The sequence below is a fragment of the Esox lucius genome, chromosome 3 (genome assembly GCF_011004845.1).
Source record: "Esox lucius isolate fEsoLuc1 chromosome 3, fEsoLuc1.pri, whole genome shotgun sequence".
NCBI lineage: Eukaryota > Metazoa > Chordata > Actinopteri > Esociformes > Esocidae > Esox > Esox lucius.
In genome coordinates, this window is record NC_047571.1 from 20,095,601 (window position 1) to 20,108,433 (window position 12,833).

Here is a 12,833-nt window from a genome sequence, read left to right on the forward strand (position 1 = left end):
TGTGAGCAGCAGACCCAAACGCAGCGTATTTTATTTCATTATGATTTTATCAAGTTAGAAAGGGCTTTCTGCACAAGATATCATTTTGGATACTGTATAGTTCAGTTATTTTGTTACGGGTTTTGTTTGATAAGACATTTCGAATGAATTTTTAGTCCCACTAAAGGCCCTGCACAACTTTCCTGATTTTCTTTGGTCATCCAGAGTCCTGGTGTCCTGGTGCAAGTCCTGTACTATTTTTAACCTGGCTTCAAGCTAGTGATGGGTGCTTCAAAATGTTTTTGGTGAGCTGGCTCATGTGGCTAACGCTAACCCACAGAAAGTAGACTGCCTTAACATTCATGCTTAAAGCTCATTCTAAACATTACATGACATACACCCAGAAGTAGGCAGGACTTTCATTGGGTTCTGCCCAAACGGTTATACTCATGTCCCCCGGCTGACCATCTGGTACTGTACATAGAAAATTCACTATTCAGGCTGCAAATGTTTCAGTGTCCTGATTAACTTGGTTTAAGGAGGCCTCTGCCAAAATACAAGGAAAACATACCTATACCCTATGAAAGTCCCACCTACTGGGTCTTTGTTTTCTATGCTAAATAAGTTCTTCACAAATGGCATTATTAATATTCTTACAAATTTCTACTGTTCAAAGGTTTGGTGTCACTTAGAAATGTCCTTTAATGGACAACAATGTGTTGTCCATTAAAATAACATCAAATTGATCAGAAATACAATGTAGACATGGTTAATGTTGTAAATGACTATTGTAGCTGGAAACTAATGGAATATCTGCATAGGCGTATACAAAGGCCTATTAGCAACCATCAGTCCTATGTTCCAATGGCACGTTGTGTTTGCTAATCCAAGTTTATCATTTGTAAAGGCTATTTGATCATTACAAAAACCCTTTTGCAATAATGTTAGCAAAGCGGAAAACTGTTGAACTAAACTGCCAATTAAACAAGCAATAAAATGGTCCTTTAGACTAGTTGAATATTTGGAGCATCAGCAATTGTGGGTTCAGTTACAGGCTTAAAATGGCAAGAAATAAAAAAAACTTGACTCTGAAACTCGTCAGTCTTTTCTTGTTCTGAGAAATGAAGGCTATTCCATGTGGCAACTTGCCAAGAAACTGAACTGAAGATCGTAAAAAGCTGTGTACTACTCCCAACACTGAACAGCGCAAACTGCCTCTAACCAGAATAGAAAGAGGACTTTGAGGCCCTGGTGCCCAACTGAGAAAGAGGACAAATACATTAGACTGTCTAGTTTGAGAAACAAACGCCTCATTGGTCCTCAACTGGCAGCATCATTAAATAGTACCTGCAAAACACCAGTCTCGACATCAACAGTGAAGAGGCAACTCAGGGATGCTGGCCTTCTAGGCAGAGTTGCAAAGAAAATGCTATATCTCAGGCTGGCCAATAAAAAGAAAAGATTAAGATGGGCAAATGAACACAGACACTGGACAGAGGAATATTGGAAATAAAGTCTTATTGGCTGACAAATCTTAGTATGAGGTGTCACAAAGAAGAACATTTGTGAGACGCAGACCAAATGAAAAGATGCTGGAAGAGTGATTGACGCCATCTGTCAATGTGATGGTCTGGGGGTGCTTTGGTGGTGGTAAAGTGGGAGATTTGTACAGGGTGAAAGGGATCTTGAAGAATGAAGGCTATTACTCCATTTTGCAATGCCATGGTATACCCTGTGGACGGCATTTGATTGGTGCCAATTTCCTCCTACAACAGGACAATGACCCAAAGCACAAACTATGCAATCACTATATTGGGAAGAGGCAGTCAGCTGGTATTCTGTCAATATTGGAGCGGCCAGCACAGTCACTGAATCTGAAGCTGTTGTGGAAGCAGTTTGAAAATATGGTATATACTGTAAGAAGTTCCCATGGAGGATTCTTTGACCAATGCGAAGTGTTAAGGACACAGTTATTTCAAATTAAATCATTATTTATAACCTTGTCAATTACTATATTTCCTATTCAATTTCCTATATTTCCTATTCCAAATAATTTCGTATATGTTTTCATGGAAAACAAGGTAATCTCTAAGTGACCCAAAACTTTTGAATGGTAGTGTATTTATATTAAAATGTTTAATAGTACCATACACAAAATAATCAAATCCTGATGGACAATTAGGCTGCTAAATGCCTAGGTGCTATAATCACGGTTTGCCCCTGATTCCGGGGGAAATAGCATGCCCAGTGACACAAGACCAAACTCAATGAAATGCTTAACAAGGAAGCAGGTGTCCCACACTGATGCAATCCATAGTCAGCAGGCTTAATCAACAGGTGGCGACCTACTCTCTATCGAAATACACACACTTTTACCTAAAACACTGCAGGACAACAACTTTTCCGACACCTTACCTGTTGGTATTGGTAGATGTTGCCGGAACTCAATAAAGTATAAGGCATATGATGGTATCTCATATAAACCATTGCCCCGATTCTCTCTGTAAATAATACTTGGCACTTAAGTGAACACTATTGATCTCCTTGAGGGTGACGTCATCACTTGACGGGTAGTTCTAGCTCAGTTACACCCACTACACTCAACATCAAATGACCAACTGTAATATGAGTCACAGAGCCAAATTACAGATTGAGTTCTGGCCCCAACTGAGACACAAGGGTTCCCTCTGGTCCAGACTTATGTGACATTCCATTTGTTATTCTTTTTACGTCATGTTTTCTTTCCCCTTTCTCTTCCTCCTTATTCTTAATTATAATACTTTTATAACACTTTTATAAAGAAAATAACACTTTTATAATACCATGTAATGTCACAGTAAGTTACATTGGATAACAGCATATATGGTGTGTAGTATTATCTACATGTTTGTTTGTTTTCAAGTTTACATTGGTGTGATACAGTGACAATAATTAAATAAAACGTTTTAAAAGCATGCATTTGTGGTGGGGATTGCAGTTTTTATCTATTATATATTCCTATATTCCTCAATTTGTGATTACCATATAACTCAGTGGTGGACATTCATTTTTGTTCTACTCTCTTTTTTAATCAGAAACAAATTATGTAAAAGGGCTGTTATTTGAACATGTTATGGTCCATTGTAATCTATACAGTACATACTTTTTACATTGAAAAATCAAAAAAAAATCCCCAAAAGATAATTACTTAATACAATATATGGTTTTGCCTATCCCTCATATAACCAGAGTTTCAGCATACGTTTATTAAAGGGAAAAGGAAGCCTGGTGATAGATAGTAGGAGGAACTATATTGCGTTCTTCTCACATCCCCCTCTATTTGGCAAACATTTTCTGAAAGGCAAGCTAAACCAACAACAAATGAATACAACCAGTATGTACAGCCACAAACGTGATGCATTCATTACGTTGTATGAATATGGGACCAAACAGGCCTTCTAAACATTTGACAACTTCATACAATTATGAGGACATTTTAGGGTGATTGGACTACCACCTACTGTATCCATATTTGATTATATTTTCACAGCAATGGAATCAGGTAAGTTATATAGAACCATATTCTAAAAAAACGTTATTGTAGGGCAGGGTTATTCAAGTCTGGGCCACAAAGTCAGTTCCACTCCATTTTTTCAGTGCAATCCCCTAACCAGGGACTTACTCAGATTTAAGACAAGTAGGTCCAATTAATGAAGAGGTAGAATAGAAAACCAGCAGGCGCCAGCCCTCGTAGGGTAAGATTTGAATACCCCTGTTGTAGGGAATTGCTTAGCATTGGTTATCGGCATTTTTTCCCCAACGAAATGCACTTGTATTCTCATACCCTGTGCAATATATCAAGCAGACGTCTTATCGACCATACCCACCCCGAGACCAATCATTTATAATTTATAATGTAAATAATAATTTATTTTAAAATACAACCCTAACTCTGCACACCTGATTCTAAAAACGACCTGGGTGAAAAACTAAATTAGGTTATTCACAACTGGGGTTGGAGAAAAAACCTACTGGATCGTAGATCTCCAGGATTGAGCAGCCCTGGGTTAGGTTATGCTTATAAAATAGCATGAGATCTCCAGGAGCTTAGACAGCGCAGGGATTTTGAACTCTTACCCCGGTCCAAAGGCTCTTGGTTTTCTATTCTACCTGATCATTAATTGTAACCACCTGGTGTGCCAGGTCTATGTCAATCCTTGATGAGGGTGTTGCAATGAAAATATGGAGTGGCACTAGCCTCGGTCTAGAATTGAGTTTGAGGCTTGGGATTATCGCGTCGATCTGTGATTGGACAAAAGACTCTAAACAACGACTACTAATGTTATTGACACAATAGGACCATTATAAATCTCTGCCACACCGCAAGCCGTTTTACCCCTAGGTTGTTGTTTTTTTGCCACCCATGTCTTATTTGCATGTTAAGATACCATAAAAGTGACGTCAACCATTTAAGATGACGTAAACCTTCAGAATAACATTGTACCGTAATGTAAAATATCTCTAATTCAAAATTGATAAAGCATTATTATGCAATAATCTAAAAGCATTTTCTTAAAAAATAAATAAAAATGAAATACAAATTGGTTCACCCTCACTGGGCGGAGCTACGCTACTTTTATCCTTGACAGCTTGTATTCAATGTGGATCCTGACGCGTACGCTGGTGTGTGGTTTAGTGGGGAGCCGAGGAATCAGTAGAGCAATGGTAAGGCTGCTCAACTAACGTCTATTTCATGTAATATCTGTTTTGTGCGAACTGAAACTGGGTAATATGTGTTTTGATTATTATAATAAACCAATGTTCAAATGACCGCTATTTTACAAGACGTCGTGTCGGTACAACTGTAATTTATGTCCGATGCGAAACACATTACCAGCGGGTTTGTAAAGTCGTTTACGTTAAACTTGTTAGTTTAATAACCACACTTATCCATCTTCAAATGAAAACGGACAAAACGGTCTAAAGAAGACATGGGAGTGGTTTACATACAACGGTTGTATATGCTTTTATATGTATTTGTTCTCAAGTGAGATGTACTGATATGTTCGCCATATATCTCACTATCTACGGTTGTTAGGCCTAGGGTACTACACTGTACGTAGATGGGTTGCACGGACACTACTGTATGAAGTTATCTAGTTAATAGTGAAGTATTATTAGCCCATAGTTAGGTCAAAATCCTACGTGGTTAAACTGTTAGCCCTGGTCCGTCCAGTTAGTCAGATGTTTGATTGCTGAAATACAAGACTGATGAAACCAGCTTACATGTGACTGAGGGAATGAGTGTGCATTATTTCTGATGTCATGAAACTCTTAGAAGACCTTTTTTTTGTGGAAGTGGAATGTGTGGTGTTAATGGTAACCCATGTTTCCAATTATTTTATAGCATTTAGTAGTCATCATTTAATAGCTATTAGTTACTAGTGACTTTCAATTGTTACTATTAACGTTTACATTATACTAGTAAAAGTTAGATACTATTACTTATTCTGTAGTTACTGGTCAGAAATAAGTTAATGTCTTCATTCAAATTAGGGTATAGTTGTTGCTGAAATGCTACTAGTATTTAATAGTAACATTAAGATATTACTGTACATAAATAAATGCATGTCATAATGAAGAAGGCATTAATTACCCTATGTTAGTAGATTTGCAATAGTGACTAGTAAGGATTTAAAGAGCAACTTGTCAGAAGTGCATTGATGATATCTGAACTGCAGTGCCTCAGAGTTAAAAAAAAAAGAAGGGATTTTTGTGAATTGTAAAAACAGGATAGTAACTAGTAACAACTGGAATGGTTTCTAGTGACTAAAGAATGAATACTAATATTTATTCATGATCACCATCCTTCATTAATACCACTCTGTCATAATGTCTTCGGCTGACCTTAAGTGAATAAAGCAGAGAATTAGAGAAACCTGTTAGTGCAAACCTGTGTGGTTTGTTGGATGAATATGCTTCTTTGGTTAATGGAAAGAACTTGCTTGGTGTAAGCTAGGCATAGCAGCATACCTGACAGTGTTATTCTGTCCTACTGATAGTTTTCTGTCGACTAATACTCTGGACAACATGTCTACAATGGTTGGACAAGGCTGTCTGAATGTAGCCTCGTACAACCATCCTGATCTGGCAAGCTCACAGTCTGTTTCTCTCCACCCGTATGCATCACATCTGGATACAGACACATTCAAAACGTTTGGCAGGGGCGTTGATAATGGGTGTTTAGAAAAGGTATTTTGCATGGGGTTTGGATAATCTTAAACCTATCAAAACAACGTCACTTGGAGCTTTTTCCCGAAACCAGTTAGAAGAGTGAAAACATCTTTGTTCAACGCTGTTATTTGGTGTTCTTTCAATGAAGATACCCCCTCTAGTTGTGATATCCCTGACTGATGCTAATGTAGCATTAACACTTTCGTAGTGAGCTGGTAAGCTTGCTAGGTAGCTAAATAAATAAGAAGACGCTGCCTCATAGTTTTCGACTTCTGCAGCGTTTGGGAGGTCTGCTACTTTGTCGTAAATGAATGGAGATATTTGAATTAGTGTTTGAACCCAGGTCTGAAACTAGCTAACTGATCATCAACGATGTGAAATGTCATTAGAGGGCTGAGGGCCAAGGTCTGTTCCTCCTTTAGATTCTCTTAGAGTCCACATTGTTACACTTAAGAATCTGTGAGCAAAAACTGGTCTTTGATTAACAGCAAGTAGGGAAATGTAAAGAACTCTGTTCATTTAATGTTTTAATTATCTGCCCCACCCTAACAAATCACAATTTAAAGACACATTCTTAATGGATTAATAAATAGCAATCCTGTCATTTCTATTTCTTTGTGGAAAAAATGTGCACTCTGACCCACCCCCTCTTCTTGTAGTGTGCCCAGGTAGGTGACTGGAAGACAGCCAAATCCATATATGAGTTTGGTGCCAAGGACATTGATGGTGAAGATGTGTCTCTAGAGAAGTACAGGTGAGAGCAGGCTGGAAGGAAGATACCACCCTCTGTGAGTGTACCACTTTAGTCTAACGCAATGTGGTTTTCTCTCCCTCTGCTTTGTGCAGGGGTTTTGTTTGCATCATCACCAATGTTGCCTCTAAATGAGGCAAGACCAGGGTAAACTACACTCAGCTAGCGGGAATGCACGCCTCCTATGCTGAGAAAGGTTTACACATCCTGGGCTTCCCATGCAACCAGTTTGGAGGGCAGGTACGGTACTGGTTTACACTACTACTACTGAATTCACTACTGTGGTGTCGTGGGTAGTAATGAACGTTACAACTATCGAAAGATGAAAATATGGCCACTCCACTAGCTTTTAACTGGATTGTTCATTCTTCAGGAGCCAGGTACCGAGGCAGACATCAAGGAATTTGTCAAAGAATTCAATGTTGAGTTTGACATGTTCAGTAAGATTGATGTGAATGGAGACAATGCTCACCCCCTCTTTAAGTGGATGAAGGAACAGCCCAAGGGCAAGGGAACCCTGGGAAAGTGAGTATTGTCCCCTTGATGAATCTATTGGGCCACATCTATTCTCTGTGTTGCCCCGGAACTTTAATAACAGATGTTTCTCTCTGTCCATAGTAACCTCAAATGGAATTTCACAAAGGTAATATTTTCTGAAACTGACATTAGTGTCCATTTTTGGGTTAATAAGTTAGATTCAGTTAACTGCCAAAATAAAGGAAACTCTTTGGTAAAATATTGAGAAAATAAATTATGTTTAAATCAGGAGTTTCCATACAGGTGTGGAATTAGAATCCCAGCATGCATGAACATTTCAGGGACTTCCTGTTATTTTGCCTAGCATGGCTAGAACACAGTTCAGTGACTATGAAAGTGGGGTGATTGAGGTTGTCAGTGTATTGTAAAACGCATGGATGTTTCACAGTACAGTGCCTACAATGCCATACCACCATTAAGAATACCCAAAGTATAGACTTTTGCATTGAAGAATAGTGTTACTTTGTATCCATAGTGTTCCAGACATTTATTGACTCTATGCAAAGGCACATTGTAGCTGTTCTGGTGGTTTGTGGTGGCCTAATCTGCTTAGACACTTTCTCTTCTTTTTATGTTGGTAGTTGGGTAGCTATAGTATTTCCCCGCTGATGGTCTGAGAGCACTGCATTCCTCATGAATTTCGTTCAACTGTCCAGTCAGAACCCAGCTTGTTTTAATCTGTTTTTCATTCAATGATTACACTGCAAAAATGTCTTATCAAGTATATTTAACTTGTTTTCAGACAAAAAAATCTAATCATCCTTAAAATAAGGTACATTTTTCTTAACAAGCTAGAATATACCGCTTGTTTTTATAAAATATGCCTTGAATATTGTGTAATTTGTCTTGTACCATTGGCAGATTATTTCACTTATTTCAATAAAATATCTCCTAAAAAATAGTTAAATTGTCTTGTTCCATTGGCTAATTTTTTTGCAGTGTAATTTAAATTGCTACTTTTCTTCAGGACCGTTTGTCAGATTTTTTCCTTAACAAAGCTGGGGTGAACTCATTGTTTTTATAAAGTTTTAACATTGCTAAAACATTGGAATTAATGTATTGTATGTGTCTTTTTATTATTTAATTAAAATTTTTCTTTTTCTTTTTTTTACCCTTCAGTTCCTGATAAGCCGTGAAGGACAGGTGGTGAAGAGATACGGGCCAATGGATGACCCCATTGTAAGTGAATGCAAACTTGTATCAATCTTATCCTATTTCCCTGAAGAGGTATTTGTTCAGAGAGAATTGCTAAAACTATTTCCCCAAAAATTTTAAAGTCAGTTTTTGCCATCAGTGGGCTTTCTATGTCATTCTTCTGGCAAATTGGCCCACTTCAACAGACTATAGAACTTATTCAGGGTTGGACTTTCTAGAAAAGTCTAGCATTTCGTCTCAACCAATTTTGTATATTTTGTCATAATCCTGCTGGCAAACTCAACCTGTAATGAAACGGACTTTGAAACACCTGATATGCTGATATCAAGTTTTGTCATTCACAGATTCCCCTGTAAGCAAACCAGCTCCATCGCATTATTACATTTACAAACTATAGAGAGGTTGTAGGGAGAGGTTTCAACAACACATCTGTTTTTCCAAAGGGCTCCTAGGTTGACAGAAAGGGCTCCAAGGATCACAGAACATGTCATCTTATTATTTAGGCTCATTGTGGTGCATTTGAGAAGTTCAGGCTTTCTAGTTTTTCCAGCAAAAGAAATCAATTAGACATGAAACAATTTGGACCCAAAAGTTAATGAACTTGCATTCATTAACTTTGAACTGGTTGAGAAACAACAATTAAATTGAAAATGCTCAGAGATGAAAGCTGTATTTCCCCAGTTACGCAACATTGAATGCTGTCCCGTGAAGCAGAGAAGAGTCCTGAAGGGCTCCTTCGCTGTGATGCAATAAACAGAGCGTGGCTGCCCGCCTTGCCATCTCTGGCTCGCAGAAACCATTTAAAAACCTGTTTTAGTTTTTTAATTAATTAGCCTACAGTGAGGGGAAAAATAATTTGATCCCCTGTTGATTTTGTACGTTTGCCCACTGACAAAGAAATTCAGTCTATAATTTTAATGGTAGGTTTATTTGAACAGTGAGAGACCACAACAAAATCCAGAAAAACGCATGTCAACATTTTTAAATTGATTTGCAATTTAATGAGCGAAATAAATATTCGATCCCTCTGCAAAACATGACTTAGTACTTGGTGGCAAAACCCTTGTTGGCAATCAGAGGTCAGACGTTTCTTGTAGTTGGCCACCAGGTTTGCACACACCTCAGGAGGGATTTTGTCCCACTCCTCTTTGCAGATCTTCTCCAATTCATTAAGGTTTTGAGGCTGACGTTTGGCAACTCAAACCTTCAGCTCCCTCTACAGATTTTCTATGGGATTAAGGTCTGGAAACTGGCTAGGCCACTCCAGGACCTTAATGTGCTTTCCTCTTGAGCCACTCCTCTGTTGCCTTGGCTGTGCGTTTTGGGTCATTGTCATGATGGAATACCCATCCATGACCCATTTTCAATGCCCTGGCTGAGGGAAGGAGGTTCTAACCCAAGATTTGACGGTACATGGCCCCGTCCATCGTCCCTTTGATGCGGTGAAGTTGTCCTGTCCCCTTAGCAGAAAAACACCCCAGACCGAGGGAGATTGACAGTTCTTTTGTGTTTCCTCCATTTGCGAATAATTTTACCACTCTTAAAGGGAATGCTCCTAATCTCAGCTCGTTACCTGTATAAAAAACACCTGGGAGCCAGATATCTTTCTGATTGAGAGGGGATCAAATACCTATTTCACTCATTAAAATGCAAATCCATTTATAACATTTTTGACATGTTTTTCTGGATTCTTTTGTTGTTATTCTGTCTCTCACTGTTCAAATAAACCTACCATGAAGATTATAGACTGATCATTTCTTTGTCAGTGGGCAAATGTACAAAATCAGCAGGGGATCAAATCATTTCCCCTCACTGTATATGGAGTGGCACTACTCCCTAGCACAAGGGTGTCCAGATCTGGAATGGCCTTTTCAGATCCAGGCTCCCTGCTGAATAATTCTGTCTTTGCCTCATAGGTGATTGAGAAGGACCTACCTAAATACCTGTGATGTCTGAGCCGTCGTCCAATCTTTGTCTGACCCCTGACCTCTCAAGTGGCATTGTGGATATTGGTGGGTGTGTCCTGGACCAGTGACGGCCTGTCTGTAAAACCGGCTTGCGGAGAGGACAGGCCTGATGAAACTTAGCGTGCAACCTTCAGGACCACACACTAACACTGCTAGACCACAGGAGAGGACCATGAGAGAGACACGCACCCACACCCAGTAGTGAAGGTTAGAGGTCCAGTGTACAAAAGGCAGTTGTAGCATGCACTTCACCAGCGAAGGCCTCCACCCGTTTAACCTTAGTGGGTGGGACTTTCAGGAATGAATGTTGGAACTCACACCCACTTGAATATTAAAATGGGTGATACCTTCAATTTTGATATCCCTGCCCTGTCACAATTTATTAGGGTAAATACAAAGGGATGTGTCCTCTAACCTTCATTATGACGCAGTTGCTTTAGCTTTAAGCGCTTATTTTCCTGGCAAGGTACACCTTAACAAAGATTTTCCCCTATATAGTAATATAAATGTCTGTCTTGCTTCCTATAAACCATGTAACAAACTTAATTTCTCATGTCATCTCCTATTGTCTGTTTCATGGTGTTAATTTATTTTGATTGCTTTTCATAGAATAAAGAATAAACTGGCAAACTTCTAAAACTGGTTTATGGTCTGCAATTGTAGCCTCCATTGCATCACATGTTCAACACCAACTCCTGAGCTGCAGTTAGGCCTATTAATGAGAGGCTCTTTATTACTGTTAGTGGGAAATATTGTCTGAACTTTATTATACTGTGCTTATTAAAATTGTTCTAGCCTTCCCCACCACGTTTAGTGAGTTAACAATTTATGATTCTAAAGGAGGTACTTTTGAATGGACTGGATTTTTGTTATCCTGTACAGTCCTTTGCCCTGACCTCAATGTTTGGGCTGTTAGGCATACCTGGGGTTGATATCTTGTGTGTGATAGCAGTGCATCTGCATCAATGGCATCTTTCTCTTATCACTTTCATATCATGTATTCACCTTTGGGACTTTAACCTGTGACAAACGTTCGGTTGTTTACCATTAGACAACTGTCGTCCTAGATATCCATCTGACACATTTTGGGGAGGTTTGGTGTCACCAGTGTTTGTCTTTTGAGCCCAAGGATGAAGTTCTGAAATGACTAATATACTGTAAACACAGACGAGGTTCGGAATGTCATGGAATTGCCTTTGAAAACTCCAACTGGGAACTATTGTTTTATTGGCATTAGATGGAGGTAAGCTTAGCTATAGAATAAAATGTAATGGAACAGTTACTGTATTTTTAAATGCCAACTTGCATGCACACACAGGTATATGAAGTTGTTGATAAAATATTTAGGAATATAATTTAGGAAATATTATGATAATTACAATCTTAACATGTTGGGTAGATATGTACATACACATGAATGTGAGCTAATTCAAATATTATCCTGTAAAGTTATAATGTAGACAAACTTCATTGGATTTCCTAAAATAGGACTATGAATATATGGTTGTAATAAAAACAGCTACCACGATTCCATGGTATATCATTTTAATTAGCTCACATAACTATTAACCCTCTATGGCATAGTGTGGCCCTCAGTCAACAAACTACATTTTTGGACCTCACACTGCTCCTTTTATAAAAAAAAATATATATATATATATATAAAAAGATTTATTAAATCACCTGACATGAAATTAATTGAAATGAGGGACTGAATTGTGTGTGGCCTTTTGTCTTGGGTGGAGCAGTCCTTTCAGGAAGCAAAGCCACATGGGACACAATGCCACCAATTGGTAAGATAAATGTCCCTTTTTAATATATTAAAATTGAAATAATGTTAAATAAAAAAATATATGCATGAGTATGTAAAGAAGTATGTTTGATTGTTTAAAGACTTATTTTGTTTTTATTTATATACTAAAACTGTGTTTTTTGGTTCATTGCCTCAGGGCAACATTGTGCAGTTAAACCTTTTGTTTGGGCAGTATCATGCTAGTGTGTAGATTTGATTGGATGCATAATTGTGACCATAGTCAATGTTTTACTATCGACTAATACTTAGAGGAAATAAAAACATGAACATATTATGGGCAGAAGGAAAATGATCAAACAGTTAGGACAGTGAGCTTGAGAGTCAGGAAGAATGGATCCGCGAATCAGGTTTGAGAGACACAAGAAGGTCAGGGGTCAGTCAGCAGTTAGGCGTCAGTATGTGTGTTTGTTAGCATGCA

The 12,833-nt window shown here is 38.4% G+C and overlaps 1 protein-coding gene across 1 annotated transcript; it reads left to right on the plus strand.

Annotated features, from left to right (window-relative positions):
• The first annotated feature begins 4,562 nt into the window (after positions 1–4,562).
• LOC105022279 (phospholipid hydroperoxide glutathione peroxidase-like) lies at positions 4,563–11,244 on the plus strand. Its single transcript, XM_010890534.4, has 7 exons — positions 4,563–4,683; positions 6,852–6,946; positions 7,039–7,183; positions 7,317–7,468; positions 7,562–7,586; positions 8,600–8,659; positions 10,552–11,244. Exons 1-7 carry the CDS (start codon positions 4,618–4,620, stop codon positions 10,582–10,584), a joined length of 576 nt encoding a protein of 191 aa, XP_010888836.2. The 5' UTR covers positions 4,563–4,617; the 3' UTR covers positions 10,585–11,244.
• Positions 11,245–12,833: the final 1,589 nt, after the last annotated feature.